Source organism: Muntiacus reevesi, chromosome 1 (assembly GCF_963930625.1).
Source record: "Muntiacus reevesi chromosome 1, mMunRee1.1, whole genome shotgun sequence".
Lineage (NCBI taxonomy): Eukaryota > Metazoa > Chordata > Mammalia > Artiodactyla > Cervidae > Muntiacus > Muntiacus reevesi.
Window position 1 is genome coordinate 186,228,535 of NC_089249.1, and position 19,851 is coordinate 186,248,385.

The 19,851-nt window shown below is 45.9% G+C and overlaps 1 protein-coding gene across 6 annotated transcripts; it reads right to left on the reverse strand.

Annotated features, from left to right (window-relative positions):
- Window positions 1–3,328: 3,328 nt before the first annotated feature.
- Window positions 3,329–19,619, reverse strand: LOC136155613 (prostaglandin E2 omega-hydroxylase CYP4F21-like). 6 transcript variants are annotated; one of them, XM_065917533.1, is made up of 13 exons: window positions 19,474–19,619; window positions 18,783–19,012; window positions 16,689–16,833; window positions 13,892–13,945; window positions 13,672–13,799; window positions 9,668–9,789; window positions 8,617–8,887; window positions 7,673–7,739; window positions 7,156–7,285; window positions 4,790–4,923; window positions 4,630–4,694; window positions 4,366–4,448; window positions 3,329–3,953 (listed from the first exon to the last, which is right to left on the reverse strand). In XM_065917533.1, the coding sequence occupies exons 2-13, from the start codon at window positions 18,978–18,980 to the stop codon at window positions 3,779–3,781; spliced, it is 1,572 nt and encodes a 523-aa protein (XP_065773605.1). In that variant the 5' UTR covers window positions 18,981–19,012; window positions 19,474–19,619; the 3' UTR covers window positions 3,329–3,778. The 6 variants fall into 6 exon arrangements, with proteins under 6 accessions (XP_065773605.1, XP_065773602.1, XP_065773603.1 ...); XM_065917530.1 differs by lacking the exon at window positions 19,474–19,619 and adding an exon at window positions 19,345–19,452; XM_065917531.1 differs by lacking the exon at window positions 19,474–19,619 and adding an exon at window positions 19,227–19,346.
- Window positions 19,620–19,851: the final 232 nt, after the last annotated feature.

Here is a 19,851-nt window from a genome sequence, read left to right on the forward strand (position 1 = left end):
CAATTAGAGTGGTATCATCCTCATATCTGAGGCTGTTGATATTTCTCCTGGCAATGTTGATTCCAGCTTGTAACTCATCTAGCCCAGCATTTCTCATGATGTGCTCTACGTATAAGTTAAATAAACAGGGTGACAATAAACAGCCTTGTCGTACTCCTTTCTAAATCCTGAACCACTCAGTTGTTCCATAAAAGGTTCATTAGAAGCAATGGTTATGTTGTTTCTTCACTAACATACAGGTTTCTCAGGAGACAGATAAGATGGTCTGGTACTCCCATCTCTAAGAATTTAAGATATACCAAGGGGAAGGTATCTATTGCTACAGAAATGAATTTTCTACACCCAGAGAATGTGATTAAGAGTAACTCAGTTTGAAATTGGTTGTAATATCTCAAGCTATCAAAGTCCATAAAAAGAATTCTTATAAAGTGAGCCAAACTAAATTATTTCCTAGCTTAATGCCATTCACAAAAGTAAAGTGACTTGAATACTTGACACAAAAGAATTTAAAGATCCCTAAGATGTTGATTGTATGCTATGGAAGGATGTTCACAACATATATTATTATACAAAAAAACAGATGAACAAGGAAAAAAATGTATGATAAAAGAATAATTTTTTTTCTTGAGGCAAAATCCACATAAGATAAAATTCACCATTCGACCATCACGAAGTGTTCATGTTCAACTTCATGCATCTAGTACATTCACAGTATTGTGAAACCACCACCTCTCCTCTGGTTTCAAGATATTTTCACCACCTGAAAGGAGATCTGTACCATTAGCAGTCACTGTCTATTTCCTCCTCCACCCTCCAGCTACTGGATCTGTCTCTATGGATTTGCCTATTTTGGACATTTCATATAAATGAAATCATACAATATATGACCTTTTGTGTCTTTCTCCTTTCACTTAGCATGATGTTTTCAAAGTTCATTCATGTTGCAGCATGTATCAGAGCTTCATTCCTTTTTAGGACCCAATAATATTCTTTATTATGGACATATCTCATTTTATTTATCCATTCATCTGTTATGGGATATCTGAATTGTTTCCCAAATATGCAGTTTCTGGCAATTGTGGATAGTGCCTCTACAAAGATATATGTAAAAGCACCTGTTTCCAATTCTTTTGGGTAGATACCTGGACATGGAATGCCTGGATCATATAATAATTCTAGGGTTTTTTACTGAAAAATATCAGATTATTTTCTACATTAGCTGGACTATTTTATATTTCCAACAGCAATGTATGAGGATTATACAACTATTATACAATAGGATTATACAACGATTATTCAAACTCTCCTGCATCTTCACCAACACTTGCTATTTTCCATTGTTTTACATTCTTGCCATCCTGGTGAGTGTGAAGCGGTATCACATGGTGGTGTTGACTTGCATTTCCCTAATGACTAATTATTAATGGCATAGAGCATCTTTCATGTGCTTGGTTCAGTTCAGTTCAGTCACTCAGTCATGTCCGACTGTTTGTGACCCCATGAATCGCAGCACGCCAGGCTTCCCTGTCCATCACCAACTCCTGGAGTTCACTCAAACTCATGTCCATTGAGTTGGTGATGTCATCCAAACATCTGTCGTCCCCTTCTCCTCCCACCTTCAATCTTCCCCAGCATCAGGGTCTTTTCAAATGAATCAGCTGTTTGCATCAGGTGGCCAAAGTATTGGAGTTTCAGCTTCAATGTGCTTGGTAGTCAGTAAAATAACACTTTTTTAAAAAGAGATTACATGATGTAAATGTAACACATTCAGATGAAAAGTCAAATTTTTACTGGTATAAGGATTTCAAATATCAATATAATGAAAACTTGGCAGTATGTGTGAGAGAATATGAATAGTGATTACTTTAACATGTTTGGATTAAGGATATTACTTTTATTTCTTTTTTTCTTATTTGTATTTTCTTCTATGACAAGGTATCATTTAGGGTAAAAGATAAACGTCTTCAATAACAACTCTGAAAGCAAAGAAAAACAACTGTGATTTTCAGCTTTGGTTCAGTTGCTCAGTTGTGTCCAACTCTTTGCGACCCCATGGACTGCAGTACACCAGGCCTCTCTGTCCATCATCAACTCCCAGAGTCTACTCAAACTCATCTCCATTGAGTTGGTGATGCCATCCAACCATCTCATCCTCTGTTGTCTCCTTCTCCTCCTGCCTTCAATCTTTCCCAGCATCAGGGTCTTTTCAAATGAGTCAGTTCTTTGCATCAGGTGGCCAAAGTACTGGAGCTTCAGCTTCAACATCAGTCCTTCCAATGAACATTCAGGACTGATTTTCTTTAGGATGAAATGGTTGGATCTCCCTGCAGCCCAAGGGACTCTCAAGAGTCTTCTCCAACACCACAGTTCAAAAGCATCAATTCTTCGGCTCTCAGCTTTCTTTATAGTCCAGCTCTCACATCCATACATGACTACTGGAAAAACCATAGCTTCGACAGATGGACTTTTTTTTGGCAAAGTAATGTCTCTGCTTTTTAATATGCTGTCTAGGTTGGTCATAACTTTCCTTTCAAGGAGTAAGTGTCTTTTAATTTCATGGCTACAGTCACCATCTGCAGTGATTTTGGAGCCCCCCAAAAATAAAGTCAGCCACTGTTTCCACTGTTTCCCCATCTATTTGCCATAAAGTGATGGGACTGGATGCCATGATGTTAGTTTTCTGAATGTTGAGTTTTAAATCAAATTTTTCACTCTCCTCTTTCACTTTCATCAAGAGACTCTTTAGTTCTTCGCTTTCTGCCATAAGGGTGGTGTCATCTGCATATTTGAGGTTATTGATATTTCTCCCGGCAATCCTGATTCCAGCTTAGAATATATTAAATATTTACTCATTTTATGATGTAGGATTTCTTTCTTATTTTGCAACCATTAAGTCCTCTGGCTCCTGAAAGTGTCTGAGACTATCCCAGGACTCCCTGCAACCTGAATGGGGCTAGTCCTGGGGCAGCTGCTGTCCCGAGTGCTGAAGGAAGTGATCCCATTCCTGCCCCATCCACTTCCACCCACTTGGCCTCCACTCCCTAAAACATCCAAATGAAAATGAAGTCCTGGGTCATGATTCTGTGATAGGAAAGAAAATTTTTTTCAGTTCCCAACTTCAGGTCAGCATCACAGCAAGGCCCTTTGAAACTGCAATAGATGTAAATATGGGAATTTTGAAGTTGCTGAATCTTCTGATAGTCCTCTGAAGCAGCAGGCTTCCACATGTCCCTAAATTTAAATATACCTATGATGACTTTAAAACATTTTAAATTTAAGAAAGCAATGCAGAAAGAAGTGAGGAAATGAACCCTTATCGATTACTAATGCTTACTATATACTGAGTCACTCATTTTGCATATGCTTGTTTATTCAATCTCCCCAACAGCCCAGTAAAGTGGCTACAATATGTAATAAAGGAACTGAGAGGTAAACAATTTTCTTAAGCCAAACAACTAGTAAATGGCAGGCTGGGACGGTGACCTTTACATTACCATGGCAGGGAGCAAATCCAAGGTCATCTGACCCTCTCTGCATCAAGCAGTTGAACTTCCCTAAAGAGTAGTCTTACACTTGGGATCCAAGTTCCCCCCTGAGCCGCCACTCTAAAGGCCACCAAGTTTACAGCAACCCCAACCTGCCTGGAACCTAGCAGACCCCATGGGCTCCTTGCTGTCTCTTGACGGGACTAGGGCAGAGGTGACCACGAAGTTTGATTTCCAAACTGCCACATGAGGTGTCTAGGGTCAGGGAGGATCACAGGAGAGAAGGTGCTGGGTCATTGCTGGCCTGCGCTCAGTGGCTCCACCCGCAGCCAGAGTCCGCCCTCGGTGCGCAGGATCAGCTCTGGCTTCCGGCAGGGCTCCTTGTCCGGCAGAATGCGGAAGCGCAGCAAGGTGAGCGCCAAGATCACTTTCATCTCAGTCATGGCGAATGTCTGCCCAATGCAGTTCCTGCAGGCAGGAGTGGTGTCTCTGACGACTCCCTGGACCTTCATCCCAGCCTCACCAAGCCGGAAATCTGGCCCACCATCCCCACCCCCATCTGCAGAGACCGAGAAGCCTAACAATTCCTGGGACCCCCGACATGGGTTTGCATATCCCCTGGGCCTGGTCCAGATTCTAGTTCTGAACGCAAATGTGGGAGGGAAAGGGCTCTCAGCACACTACAGGCCCCTCCTTGGGCCCACCTCCATTCCCCAAATGTTTATCTGTCACCTCCAGGGCAGGGAAGGGAAGGAAAGCCAGAACTCTAATCATCTTCATTTTTCCCACCTCCTTGCCTGACAGTCATGCCTGGAATCTCAGTCCCAGATGCTGCCACCCCCACCACCGCATTGCCACCTCAAATGCCCAATGCCCTCACCTGGGACCCGCTGAGAAGGGAATAAAAGCCAAAGGTGACCTCCCTTTGATGTTTTCTGGGTCGAAGCGGAAGGGGTCATAGACCTGGGGGCAAGACAAGACAGGGTTACTGGGTGATATCTCCCTGGACGTCCATCCTTGGAGAGGCAGATATGTGTATAATGGGACAGAGTGATGTCTGATTTGCCAGAACCCCGTGCCCTCCTTGGGTCCCCAAAGGGAAATGAACAAAGATGATGGAGGTAGGGTGTGGGGGAGGCATCACCTCAGGATCTGGCCACACAGATGGGTTGTGATGGGTCCCGAAAATATCAATGAGGCAGATAACACCTGTGGAACAGGAGGGACCAGTCAGGACTAGGTCTCCCTGCCTTATTGGCCCCTCTTTCTGACCAGGAACCTCCTCCCGTAGTCATTGTGGGCACCTTTGGGGATGACCCGGCCATCTGGGAGCACAATGTCCTGGGTACAGCGGCGGGAGATGCTGGTGACTGGAGGGTGCAACCGCAGACTCTCTTTGATGCACATGGTCAGGAAGGGCAACTGGACCAGGTCATCCCTATGGAAACCTCATGACAATTATCCAGGGAACAAAAGCAAAGACACTCCTCAACTGTTCCTTAAGATCCTTCTTCCTAAAACAAAATCACAGATGGATAAAATATCTCCAAATTGATTAAGTCATATACATAAATATAGACAGCTCTTTCTTTGACCATCATGACTCAGTATGAGCTTTAAGAAAGAAGGAAGGAAGAAATGCAGGATCAAAAAAGTACTAGAAGAAACTTAGCCAGATATTTTTAGATTTTTCTGAACAACTCACCTAAAAGTCAACCACAGAAACTTTTACAATTTTGTAAATATAAAATATTTTTATGGCAAGACCACAAAATCAGAAGACAAATAAGTAAGAAACAGATTCAATGTTTACTCTTATGTAACTACAGGACTAGCGATGCTAGCTAATACACTTATGGCGGGGAGCGGCGGGGGAAGAGAGTAATGCCATTTGAAATGTGGCAGATAGTGATTTTATATTTAGAAAACAAGAGAATTCACTGGAAAACTTTTATAAACATTGAAGACAAGATCCAGTAAGGGGATGCTGAATTCTTTTTTAAATAGCAACATACTGAATACCATACACACTGCTGTTCATTTCAGGTAACGTATACCAATGTCTTATACATCTCTTGGAATTTGTGTCAAAAAAAAGGGCCTTGCACATTCTGGAACTAGAAAATAACTTTTCATGGTTTATCCTACAGACTTTAAGACTTCTCTATTTTTCATTTAAATCTTTGATTCGTGTGGATGTTATTTTCTTATAAGGCCCAAGAAGCAGGATGAATTAACTTTTCTCCATATACACTCCCAGTTGACCCAGAGATTTTATTAAACAGCTTTTATTTTTCCTAATGATAAGAGACTAAATATTTAGCATTTGCTGTTGTTTGCTATGGACAAGAAAGCTTTATCCATAAATTGTTAGTTTTTCTATTAGAAATAGCAGTCAGAAGAGATAATAAAAGAAAAGATGATGGTGATGATACACAGTGTGTGTGTGTTGGTATCTCAGTCATGTCCGACTCTGAGACTCCATGGACTGTAGCCCGCCAGCCTCCTCTGTTCATGGGATTCTCCGGGCAAGAATACTGGAGTGGGTTGCCATTCCCATCTCCTGATATAAAGTATCTGAATTCAACTTATCAAGAAATGTGAATGTGTATTATCCAAATAAACTTATAAATATTTTTCAATCAAGATAGACTATATGGTTCACCATAGCAACAAGGGTATCTAAGGATTAATTAAACAACACGTGAGTATGATCTCTATGCTAAAATTTTAGGGTCCATTAAAAGCCTGGAGATTGCTTGGCTACCCAAAAATGGATATCCGCTTCACGCTCTGGGATACTGTGTATTAATATTATGAAATGATATGCTTTCCAGAGGTCAATTATATATTCACAACAACCGCCTCTCTCCCTCCTTCCTTCCTCTCTCTCTTCTCCCTTCCTCCTAGTTCTTAATTTATTCCCTGATGTCTTCCTGACCTAATTGTATCTCAAATGCACCTGAATATCTACTCACCAATGTTCAGGGTCTCAGGTGAGACCTTCCACCCTCGACTTTGTCCCTCTTAGCCTAAACTCCAGGCCTGCCCATGTACACTGGAAGTGTCCTGACTTGAAACTATGCCTCCACCAGGCTGGGAGCTCCTGGAAGGCAAAGACTGGGGGGGTGTCTGGGACCTTTCTGAATCTCCAGGACAACAAAGAAGCTGGAAAGAATTGAAGATGGTATAGAGCTAGGGGTAGAGAGGCAGAGTGGCAGTGTTTACTAAATGGGGACTGGGTGAAGAAAGATGCAGGTGTCCCTGGATAAGAGTTGAATACTTTATTCCCTCGATGATCCAGAGGACTAAATAATATGAGGAACTAGAGGGGGAAGGAGATGAGGAAACACTTACAGAGTGAAGATGTTTGAAAACATGTGATTTCAGAGAGAAAATTAAGGAAGTGGAGGGGAAGTTCACTTACTGAATATGTGCCAAGTGTCATCATCTGTCCTCATACATTGTTGCAAATTATCTCAGAATCCAAATTTTTGTCCCAAGAGCCAGCTTGCCCTGCTATCCATGCTGAGTACTAGATCTTGCCTCTGAGCTCTGTTCCTATTCCCACTAAGTGAAAGAATCAACAAAAAGATTTTCTCTCTTCCCCAACCAGGGAGCAGAGCCAAGGAGAGGGGTTCAGAAAAAGGCCATGAGGTCTTGAACTCACCATTCAATCTCCTTAGACTCACGGTCCCTCAAAAGGTCTTGCACCTCTTGCCGGCAGCGCTCCTGGTATTCTGGGTGCTTTGCAAGGTTGTACAGGATCCAGGAGAGACCACTGGCTGTGGTGTCATGGCCTGAGTAGCATCCAGAAAGACGTGGATCTCTGGGCTACTTCAGTACCAAAGGTGAACAGAACCCTCACAGTATGGACCATGGGGGAATTGGTAGGGATGAGGTAGCCCAGGGTCCACACACCAAGTCCCTGGGAGAGAGAGACTCTGCCCTCTCCTTGTATTTTGAGTGTTTTGCAAGGTTGTGTAGGACTCAGGAGAGGCCACTGGCTGTGGCATCATGGCCTGAGGGGCATCCAGAACCGCTTGGGTCTCTGGGTTACTTCAGTACTAGAGCATGGACAACTCCCTTGCATTAAGGCCCATGGGGAGGATGGGGAGAGATGGGGTAGTCCAGGGTCAATTCAGCAAGTTCCCTCCCTTTCTGTAGCCCCAAACTGGGACCCTCACCCTCAAACATGAATGTGTCAGCTTCAGCCCGGATATCTTCATCTGACAATCCCTTCCCATCTTCATCCTGCAGAGAAAGCAAGACCCCCAGAATCACATTAGTTCTGAGGACCCCTGAGTCTAATGTGAGACAATCTCTAAAACTGCATATAGGAACCCAATCCCAACCTGAAGCCCTAGAAATCCTTTGCTCAGCCTGTCACTAGAGGCCATATTCCATAGGCCTCCTCCTTAATATCTTTCTCTACTGTGTTGTCCCTGGTGAGAGGAATCAGTGATTTGAAAATATTTTCATGTTTATACATGACAGGGGATTTCTGCAAAAAAAAAAAAAACAAAAAACAAACAAACCCAGGCAACCTGGGTTACAACCTGTAGAATTTGCCTTCTCACCAGAGTATTTGTTTAAGCTCCAGAATAATCTTTCTTCCAGTCCCTCTCTCCATAGAGAGAAAGGGACTGATGTATCAATTGCCCTGGATAAGTTCCAAATGTCAAAATCTAGAGGTACTTGTACTGTGATCCAAACATGGCTGATGTACAAAAAAAGCATCATGGTGTGCTCATAGGCATTTGGGGATGGGGAGCCAGAGCTACAATTCTACTCAGGCTACTATTATGGCTATGAGAAATAAATGTGCTACTCTGCTCCAGGATTCTGTATATATATATATAGATTCTGCACATACATGTAGAGTCTACCTGAGTGGTAGACTGACTTATCAGTTTGCATTAGAGTCAAACCACAGGCCCTTCACAGTTTCAGACTTAGCAGTCCCCTACAGGCTACATTGCACATGATCATCTCTAAAACATCCCTGACCCATCCCTCCCTTCCACAAGCACCTTCCATGGCTCCCCAGGACCCTCTGCATCCCATTCAAATTATTTGATCAAATCAAAGTCCCTTCTACCTCTTGAACTCAGATCCCAGAGGAACCCACCTTGGTCAGCAGAAGCACATCAATGAAGTCCAAAGTCTTGGTCTTCGCCTTGGCCTTGAGGAAGTCATCAATATTATCCTTGGGGAGAGTGCGGCGGCGCTCCTGGATGACGGCATCTGTGAAATCGTGCACCAGGCGGCAGGCCTTGCGGAAGCGCTGCCCATCTGAGGTGAGATAGTACAGGAAGTCCAGGTACAGGAAGAGCTGTTGGTTTCTTTTTGACACAAGAGCACTGAGCTCCAAGATGGCGGCGATATATTCGCTGGGCTTCCTGAGGAAGAGCGCATAAAGGAGGCAACAACTTAAAACCTGAAGCCCAGAAGCCGAGGTCTATCTCCTTTCAGGAATTGAGGCTTCAATAACAGATTACCTACAGATACAGGGTGGGGATGAGCCAGAAGATGTGACTCTTCAGACTCTTCTCAACACCCATCCTATCTCAGTGAGCTGCCTCCATGCCTCAGGCACCCAGAGCACAGCTTGGATTCCATGCTTCTCTCCTTTCTCCTCACCCAGTAGCTGCTGCTTCTCCTTCCCCATACCTTCCACTCGGCTCAGATCTTATCCTTTCCCATCTGGTCAATGGCCCAGGCCCTTCCTTAGTCTCCTTATATCTAGTGTCAATGCCATTCAGTGTCTACCTGACTATTGTATTCTCTTGAGTCAGATGTCCAAGCTCAACTTTAACCAAGACCTTCATGTGCTTAAACACCTTCCATAGCTCCCTGGAAACCTCAGATAAAGTTCATATCTTCTTAGCCTGACTTCAGAATTCCATTAAGATATTACCTTCTCAGTCCTCCAACCTTACTTTCGTGGTGTCTTCTCACTGTTGCACATTCTTTTCTCATCCTACCCTCCTAGCCTTTATCAAAGGGTTCTACCTACCTGAAAGGATAGCTCCTTCTCTTTCCATTTCCTGTCCTGGATTGTCCAGCTCTGAGCCACCTCCTCCAGGAAGGCCCTTCCAATTGCCCTGGCCAGTCCTCCCTCTCCCATCTACTACCTTGGGTCCATGACTCATGTTCCCAGACCCAGCGATGAAACTCACTCTTGGCAATTGCTGTCAAAACTGAAGACACATTTCTGCAGACTGTCCAGGGTCAGGAGACTGATGTGTTCAAACATGTCCAGATGGGTGTGGCCCTCTGTGACCAGGCGCTCCCACTTGGCCTGGTCAGAGAAGGAGACAGAGCTGGGGCCCCTTTGCAACCACCTTAGGACTCCCCTAAGACCCTGCCTCTTGGTTCCAGGACCATCCCCAGGGAGCATCAGGCTTGAGTGGAATTGCAAGCTGTTACTTGTAGAACATGAAGATCTCATCGCTGGAAGTCAAGAGATCTGGATTTAAATCCTGACTCAGCCTCCTGCTCTTTATATATTCTTGATCAATTTATGACATGAATCCCATGATCAATAAATCTTGCTTTCATCATCTTCATTGTTAAAAGCTGATTAGGAAACTGCCCCCTATGTTGAGAAAGATAGTTCTCCATGGGCCCTGAGTATCCCTGCATATTCTTGCTTGGTATACTAAAAAAAATTGGAAGACCCTGATGTTCTTTACCTGGGCCATTTCTCAGAGTTGTGTGTGTAGTAAACAACCTTGAGGAGTGAGGTAATGTGTCCTCCCGGGAAAATATCAGGCTTGCTTCTAGTTCTAAAAGTCATAGAGCCCCTAAACCTAGTGTTTCCCCCCACTGTAATATAACATACTACATGAGCAGGCACCAGTTGAAGCCCACCTGTGTCATCCTCATGGACTTTGATTACTTGGAGGGAGAATACAAACCAGCAGGAAGCACATGCCATTTATTGAGCCAAGAGGAATAAACTGCCCCCTGTCTGTGACTCAGGACTCTCGTGTCTAATGGCAGAATCCAGGAAACAGTAACAAGCTCACTTGTCTGTTTGCAAGTATAGAAAAATCCCAAGCACTTCACAAAATCCTTTACTTTAGTTTTTCAATTCCGTATATATATATATATATATATATATATAGAGAGAGAGAGAGAGAGAGAGAGAGAGAGATTGAGATATATATATATTCCATATATATATATGGAATCACCCTTTGCAATGTGATTTTTCAGTAGATTATAATATGGCATGGAGCTTATTTCACCATTCTTTGATTCTGAGTTAGCCTTGGACCTGCTTTGGCCAATAACCTGAGAAAAATGATGACCAGGGTGCCCCATAGGCTTCCCTGATAGTTCAGTTGGTAAAGAATCCACCTGCAATGCAGGAGACCCCAGTTCAATTCCTCGGTTGGGAAGATCCACTAGAGAAGGGATAGGCTACCCACTCCAGTATTCTTGGGCTTCCCTTGTGGCTCAACTGGTAAAGAATCCACCTGCAATGTGAGAGACCTGGGTTCAATCCATGGGTTGGGGAGATCCCCTGGAGAAGGAAAAGGCTACCCACTCCAGTATGCTGGCCTAGAGAATTCCATGGACTATATAGTCTATGGGGTTGCAAAGAGTTGGGCACAACTGAGTGACTTTCACTTTCAGGGTACCCCGAACCAAGACCCCAAAAGGCATTGCATTTCTGCATTGTCTGTTGTAACTTCTTTTTCAATTCTAATTTCATCAATTTGAGTCTTCCCTCTTCTTTCCTGAGAAGTCTGGCTAACGGTTTATCAATTTTATTTATCTTCTCAAAGAATCACCTTTAGTTTTGTTGCTCTTTGGTACTTTTTTCTTCATTTCTTTTTTATTTCAGCTCCAATCTCTATGATTTCTTTCCTTCCACTAACTTTGGGGGTTTGGTGTTCTTCCTTTCTATTTGCTTTAGGTGTAATGTTAGGTTGTTTATTTGATATTTTTCTTGTTTTTTGAGGTAGGCTTGAAAAGCAGTTCTTAGAACTGTTTTTGCTGCATCCCATAGATTTTGAGTTGTCGTGTTTTCAATGTCATTGGTTTCTAGGTTTTTTTTTATTGTGTTTGTGTTTTTTGCAGTTTTTTCCTATAATTGATATCTAACCACATAGCATAGGAGGTCAGAAAAATTACTTAATACAATTTCAATTTTCTTAAATTTACTAAGGCTTGATTTGTGACCCAAGATGTGATCTATCCTGGATCACATGTGCACTTGAGGGGGAAGAAATGTATTCTGTTGCTTTTGGAATGGTTGTCCTGCAGGTATCAATTAGGTCCATCTGGTATAATGTAAAAACGCAACCCTCAGAATGGCAGAAAATAATTGCAAATAAAGAAACTGACAAAGGATTAATCTCCAAAATGTACAAGCAGCCCATGCAGCTCAATATCAGAAAAACAAAAAACACAATCAAAAAATGGGCAGAGGACCTCAAGAGAAATTTCTCCAAAGATATACATGTGGCCAATAAACACATGAAAAAGGTGCTCAGCATTGCTCATTGTTAGAGAAATAGAAATCAAAACTAAAACGAGGTACCACCTCACACCAGTTAGAATGTCCATCATCAAAAATGTTCAAGCAATAAATGCGGGAGAGGATGTGGAGAAAAGGAAATCCTCTTGCACTATTGGTGTGACTATAGATTGATACAGCCACTGTGGAGTGCAGTATGGAGATTTCTTTAAAAACCAGGAATACTAAGCAAATATCTTGAGAAAATCATAGTTCAAAAAGTCATATATACCCTAATGTTTGTTGCTGCACTGTTTACAATAACCAGGATATGAAAAAAACCTAAATGCCCATTGACAAATGAATGGATTAAGAAGTTTTGGTGCATATGTCCATAGGCACAGTGTACTTAGTCATCAAGAGGAACAAATGTGAGTCAGCTGTACTGAGGTGGATGAATCTAGAGCCTGTTACACCGAGTGAAGTAAGTCTTATATTGGCCAAGAGAAAAAAAATAGTTTGTTATATTTGGAATTTGCTTCCCTAGTGACTCAAACATTAAAGAATCCACCTGCAATGAAAGGAGACCCAGGTTCAATCCCTGGCTCAGTGAGACTCCCAGAGAAGGGAATGGCAACCCACTCCAGTATTGCCTGGAGAGTTGCATGGACAGAGGAGCCTGTGGGCTACAGTCCATGGGGTCATAAAGAACTGGACACAACTGAGAGACTATCACTTTCACTTTTCATGGAATCTAGAAAAATGGCACTGATGAACCTAATTGCAAGGCAGGAATGGAGATTCAGATATAGAGAACAGACTCTTGAACACAACAGGGAGAAGAGGGAGTGGAACAAATTGAGAAAGTAGCATTGATGTATATATATACTCTTATGTGTAAAATGGATAGCTGGGGGAAGCTGCTATATATGACTGATTAGCATTGTTGTATGGCAGAAGCTGACACAACATTGTAAAGCAATTAAACTCCACTTAAAAAGTAAAATAAAAATAAAAGGGCATTGCAGTTTCTTCTCAGTATGTTGGAACATTACTTCTGCTGGTGAACAAACCTGAAATGTCTTCTAGGGAGAGAATCGCATAAAAGGAAGTCCATTTAACCTGGGTGAAACAATCCGACATCAGCTGAGAAGGGATAGGCTACCCATTCCAGTATTCTTGGGCTTCCCTGGTGGCTCAGCCGGTAAAGAACTGCCTGCAATGCGGGAGGCCTGGGTTCAATCCCTGGGTTGGGAAGACCTCCTAGAGAAGGGAAAGGCTACCTACTCCACTATTCAGGTCTGGAGAACTCCATGGACTGCATGGAGTCACAAAGACTCAGACACAACTGAGTGACTTTCACTTTCATGTTATTGTTTTTAAGTGATTTGTTACTCCAGCATAACTACTATAAAGCATTCATTATTTTCCTAAAATATGTCTCAAGATTCCAAGGCTTCTGTGAAGAAAAAGAGAAGCTAACACATTCTGAGCACCTACTACGTGTCAGGAACATGGCTCCTTTACATTATGTTGACCACTTTGCAAAGCAAGGCTCACATTAGGTGTACTTATCAGCCAAGGAAACTAAGGTTCAGTAGGAAGAACAATGGCCTCAAAGTCAACTGGAAGATCCAGAGTTCCAGACAAGACGTTCCTGAGTCCCCATTATCCTCAAGACTCCAGCTGGGACCCTGGGTTCAAGAGACTCACGTGCATGATCTCTGCGCTCTTGGTGAAAATCTTCATATAGGGCTTCAGGATGTTGAAGTGGAAGGCAGGTGTCAGCATGCGACGGTGGCTGTTCCACTTGTCACCAGCACTCAGCAGGAGCCCATCCCCTAGCAGAGACAGCCATGGGGAGTGGGCAAAGGAAGACCTTCCCCTGGATCTCCACGGTCATCCCCAATCCCCTTCACTCACAGTTACTCACCAAGCCAGGGTTTTAAAGTACCATAGAACTGCATGTCCTTGGGAGCAATGGCAGCTGAAATGAGTAAAGACAATCAGGGGTCAGGTAGATGCAGAGGAGAGGGACTTTTGATGGGGGGTCGAGGCTTCCAGCCAGGAATCTGCATTCCCCTTCCAACCCCAACACAGCAAAATGGGACCAAGAGCACAGGAAGCTGGGAGGGGAGAAGGGACCAGACCAGGCCACAGCACAGAACAGAGCAAAGGCAGAGCCCATAGACACACTCACGGTGCTTAGACACAGCCCAGAATGACACGACATGCCCCAACATTCCTTTGACATGGCCTACAGAGTCCAACGCATTCTGACATGGAAGCAAAACCCAACCCTCTACAAAACAACTTTACAGGGACCAAGGACACCACACCTGCCCCAGCACTAGGACCTCTCCTGAGACATCTGACATGGCCCCAACAGGCGGGACACAACCTGACGTGATGCAACAGATTAGCCGTGCACCTGAAGACCATCTGACCTGATCCCGGGGTGCCCCAGGCAGGCTCCAGACAGGGCTTAAATACACTGATCTCACAGACATGAACCAAGTGTGATCCAGGCATTCCTTACGACCCAAAACAGGCAGGATTCACAGAAGGTCGCAGGCATTTCTCAAAGCAACCCTGAGCCCCAGACCTGAGGCAAACTCCACATGTGGCCCAGGAGTGATCAACAGGAGAGCCAGACAATCTCTAACGACATTTCAGATAAGAACCAGAGAGACTCCTAGATGCCTCAAATGTCCTTGGCCACAGCTGAGCTCCAGACATGACTGAGAACATCTCTGAGCTCAGGTATAAAATATACCAGGTGTCACCAGGTGTAACCAGAATCCATGTGGATACATGTGGTCACATAAATGTGACCAGATGTGGCCACACAGAAGACACTGCACAGACATGACCGGAGGTCGAGCAGGTGGGAGTCTGCAGTGAGAAACAGTGGTACCCTGGCCACACACCCCCACTGTCTGCATCATGGTCAGTCACCCAAATAGAGGCAACACAGACCATGACAGGGGATAAGCTGTGGCCAAGGATCTACCTGGAGCAAAGAGCACAGGCTTGATGCGGCTGGAGTGGAAGGTGCAGATGATCGCGTGCCAGGGCCCCCCACACCCACCAGCAGCACGCATCCCCATAGGTGCTGGCCAAGCCCTGGGTGTACAGGAGACCTTCCTCCCAGCTCTGAATCTGGAGAGGAACAGATAGGACCTAATTTGTGCTCTTCTAGGCTGCCAGAGGGGAGCACTTGTAGGGCAGAGAGCCATACCTGAAGCCATGAGTCAATTTCAGCAGCTGCTCCTCTGTCCTCACACTTTCTCAGGCTCCTTCCCCACACCCTCTATAAAGGACAGTTGGATGTCCATTCAGGTGCAGGGATAGGAAGGGTCTTGCCCTGTGTGGATCCCAGACACCATGTTCAATCTCTTTCCAGATAAGGAAACTGAGGCTCTGAATAAAGAAATGACTTGCCCACAGTTTCACAGATACTATGCCTGACACATGAGGCCAGGTGTGCCTGAATCCAGGGTCTGAGTTCTTAACCACTGAACTGCTCTGAACCCTAAAACAATAGCTCAGATAACCCTGTGCCTGCCAAGACATGCAATCAGAGTCTCAGGAACACAGGAATTGGTCCTATGACCCAAGCCAGGCAAATTAAAGGAAACCTTCAACTTTTTCTAAAACTGTTTTTAATGAGTTCACTTTTCCATGGGGGTTGAGCTTGGGGGATTCAATCTTACCAGGATCAGAGGGAAACCATCACAGATGAACACAGAACTAAACGATGAAAACAGATTTCTGATGACATTTTAAGACCCAGATCCAGCTGTCCTGAAGACATCTTCCTTGGAGTTTACAGTCAATTGATACTCTTTCTTTGAATAGATCATACAGGGTTGAGTTTCCTCCACTAACAGCTGAAAGAAACTTCAGCAGGCCAGAAAGAGTTAGGGCCCTTCCCAGAGTCACTCAGCAATCTGGTGTCAGAAACCAGGTCTCTGTCAGAAGCTGTCCATTCCCCTGCTTGCCTGGTCTGTCTGTGAATGGGAGAGGCAGGGGACAAAGTGAGGGAGCCAGGGTGGGATGGGGTAGCGTCTCCTCAGGGAGATTCCTGGGCACTGGAGAAGGAAGGCCCTGAATTAGAAGTGGCTGAGTCACAGCATACGGTCAAGAAGCCGACCCATTGGAGAGGTAGATGTCACAAAAATAGCAGCCCAGATCATGCGCCAGATGTAAGCTCTCATTGCTGGGGATCTGGAGATGAGTGAGACTGAAGGCAGATCTGCCAGGGGACCTGGGATGCTAAGGATGCCCACTGCATCACTCTACTCTCTGCTTTCAAATATATCTGTTCCTTGTTCCAGATCCAGTTCCAGCACCTCCTCTTCCAGAAAAACTTCCAACACGCCCCGACAGAGGACCTTGCTTCTTCTTGGGTTTCCACAGCCCATCTCCCTCCGGCCGATTCCTGACCAACCACACCAGGTCAGGGATATCCTGTTCCAGATCTGAGTCCTGAAACTGGGGACATCTTTTAGCAGGGCACCAGAGTAGGGTATAGATAACAGTGTGAGGAAGAAGAAGACAGTGAAATGGGGGTTGATGAATATATGAAAGAAAGGAGGAAATGGCTGAGCGAGAAGAGGGAAGGAGGGGCCAGGGTCCTGCAGGGGCCACATCAAATGTTGGCAAGGAGGAGCTGGAATCCCTCAGATGTGTCATGGCACCCACCACCACAAGCTCTGCCTGGGTACCTGAGGCATTGGTGATGCTCCGGAGCATGTCAGGGTGGCAGAAGACGACCATGGGGATAATGGGGCCAAACCAGATCAAATATCCACGGGGGTAGTTGGCCGCCATCTGAGTGAAGTTGATCAGGCCCTGCTCCGTGGGGGGCACCTGCAAGCAAGGAAGGGCCATCACTTCCCAGATGGAGCCACTGCAGTGGACTGTGTGTCAGAATCTGTATGATGGAGAGAATCTCTGCTTCCTCCTTCTCTGGGGGCAGAAGGGACCTGGAGCACCTCCAAGTCCCCAGGATGTACCCCAGGACACAGGGAAAAGACAGGCTCTCTACCCTTAGGGAGGCTGACCTTGGCTTGCGAAGTCAGATTTTTCATGTCCTGGAAGTGGTCTCAGTCCCAGGAGTGCCTACAGGAGATCCCTATGGGGGAGGTTTGTGGGTGCAGGGTGGCCTCAGGACTTCTCCCTAGGTTTGGGTCCTACATCCTTTCATAATCTGGATGGTCCATGTGGCCTCCAGTTCCTTACATAGTAAAGGGTCTGCAGACCTGGGACCTTCCAGTCCTGGCAGATGCCAAGGGACAGACATTACTCAGGAAAGCAACTCAGATCTACAAACCTCCTCTATTGGCTAGGCTCTGTGCAGAGTGCGTCCTGTCTGTCTATTCCCCTGCAACTTAGGGATATGACTTTCAATCGTGCCACTTATAGAGGAAGAAACTGACACCACATGCAACACAATGGGAAGAAGATGATGCTCCTGGAGAAGCGTCACCTCCATCAGGATGCTCCATTCAAGCTTGACAAATACCCCCAGGTGCTCCAGGTGCTCTAGGCAGGTGAGCGTAAGTCACTTCTACTCCCGAGCTTTGTTCCCCTCTCCCCAAGGACCTCAGGTGAGGGTTCAGTGCACTTGGTGAGACTGGTCCAGAGAGAGAGAGTGACTCAGCCAAGGTCACACAGCAAGAGGGGCCGCAGGAAGGAAGAGTGATCAAGACCAGACCGCACAGCCAAGCCCTTGGAGGGAAGGGCAGAACTGCAGCAATTTTATGACATTCCTGTTGTCTCCAGGGTTTGCAGAGACCATTTCTAGACCCAGACTCTCAGGAAATCTGCACAACAAGCTTTGGAGTGCCCCTTGTTCTGGGCTTCTGAACTTTGCCATAATAAACAGTAAAATTGCAGTATGTCCTCCCTCAAGTTGTAGTTCTCATCCCAGACAGGAAAGAAAAAAATGTTCTCGTCTCTCAGCTGGGTTGTTAGATGGAAAGAGCTTGATACTCATTCCTTTGACCTTGACAGAAAAAGGTGATGGCAAGTTCATCACCTAGATAACCAAACATTTATTTCGCATGCTTAATACTGGCTCCATTATGCCAGCCCTGGAGTAGACACTATAGTGCCAGCTCCCCAGAGCTAGCATCAAACTGGAAGGCGATTAATATGTAATTGAACAATTGACTGTTTAATTAATCATAAGCAGAACCAATTCAAAGATCAAAGTCTGGGGCACAAAGCTGGCAAGCATGGAGGATGGGGAGGTCTAAGAGGACTTCTTAAAGAGGAAGTGAACTTTATCCAGGTTGGACTTTGAGCCTATTGGGATATCTTGGGAGGAGGGAAGGTGAGATTAGAAAATGGGATCCTGGGACAGAGAAGGTATGGGGAGCTGTGGTCCTACAGGTGGGAGTGGGCGGGTGATAGCCAGTTCCTGTGGGACAGCTGTAACCCAAAATGAAAAGACACCGGAAATGGACCACAAGCAGAGCAGACCCTGGACAGCACCCTTGAGGAGGTCTCAAGGTCACCATGGAGACTGGAGAGGCCAGGAGACCAGGCTCTGTGCAGCCCGGCCTCAGAGGTGCACTAATGTGTGGAAGTCAAGCAGGAAATGGGCCCCAAAACAGACTAGGGCTGGAAGGACAGGATGTGGGGAAGGTCTCGAGGGCAGAGCAGAGGAATGAGTGAGTAAGGAAGAGGGGGCTCCTGGCATCCCTGGCTTCTCTTCTGTCCTAGAACCCAACCCCAAACCTGAGCCCCATTCCTGACCCTCAGGAAGCCCATCCACCCTGATCCCGCAGACCCATCCTGCTGCCCACACTCACCAGGTCCATGTGAGCCAAGAACCAGTTGCGTTTCGGGGGCTGCAGGAAACATCGGAGGCGGCGAGAGTTGTTGTAGAAGGTGTAGGTCCAGGCCAGGACGCGGGCCAGGAGCCAGGAGGCCCCGACCAGCAGCAGCAGCAGCCATGGGGACGCTGCCACCGGTCCAAGTCCCAACTGGGATAGGCTCAGCTCCAGCATTGTGTGGGGCAAACGGGGTGAAGGGTGAGCTCCTGAGGGTGATAGAAGAGGCAGTGATGGTGAGCTGTGAGGCAGAGATAAATGGAGAGGAGCAAGGGAGTGAGGAGCAGGGTGAGTGCTGGGGATGGGGCAAGACAGGCTCAGATATGGGCAGACAGGGGCTCAAAGAGGGAAAGTCAGGGTGAGAGGGAGAATCCGAGACAGAGACAGACAGAAAGACACACAGAAAGTTTGTGTGTTAGTTACCTACTGACATCCACTCATCTCCCAGACCAGCTTGTTCCCTGGAGCCACCCTGCCTAGGACAGTGGCCTTTCCCACCCCAGGACAGGCCCCCCCAGCCCCCTGACCCCCAGCCTGTCACCTTCTGCCAAGAGCGGCTTGTCCTGCACAACTCCCCTCCTCCTCCTCCTGGGAAGGCTGATCTGACCCTGACTCAGGAAAAAACTGCCAGGGTCCATACTAAGCCAGCCAATCCTTGCCGCCTGCTTACCTCCTCCCTACCTGGAGGCTGTCCAAACAAAGGGTGAGGCCTGTGAACAAGTTCAGGGTCACAGTTTGTACATGGGATGCTCAGGACTCATCACATCCCAAATGGGCAAACTGGGGGGCAGCCACACCTGCTGCTCTAAGCCCCGCGTAGCAGAGAAAAGCATGAACATTCAGGTATCTCACAAGCAGTGCCTAGCTCAGCCTTGACTGAAGTCATTTCCAGGGCTCCTCTCCACGCCTGGGCCAGGAGGGCGTCATGTAACATTTCTTGGCACAGAATCAGGGAGCTCGGAGACCTGAACTCTGACCTCCTGGTGGCACACAGCCTGGCAAGAATTCAAGTCCTGCCTCTCAGCAGCCCAGGACCTGGGTTGAGACA

Excerpts from the sequence above, each read along its gene's own strand:
- LOC136155613 (XM_065917530.1), bottom strand. The coding sequence starts at position 19,441 with ATGGACCCTGGCAGTTTTTTCCTGAGTCAGGGTCAGATCAGCCTTCCC. Across the intron at positions 16,834-18,782 it reads TCTTGGCTCACATGGACCTG|GTGCCCCCCACGGAGCAGGG; the intron begins GTGAGTGTGGGC and ends CCTTGCTTGCAG. Across the intron at positions 13,800-13,891 it reads TACTTTAAAACCCTGGCTTG|GGGATGGGCTCCTGCTGAGT; the intron begins GTGAGTAACTGT and ends TGTCTCTGCTAG.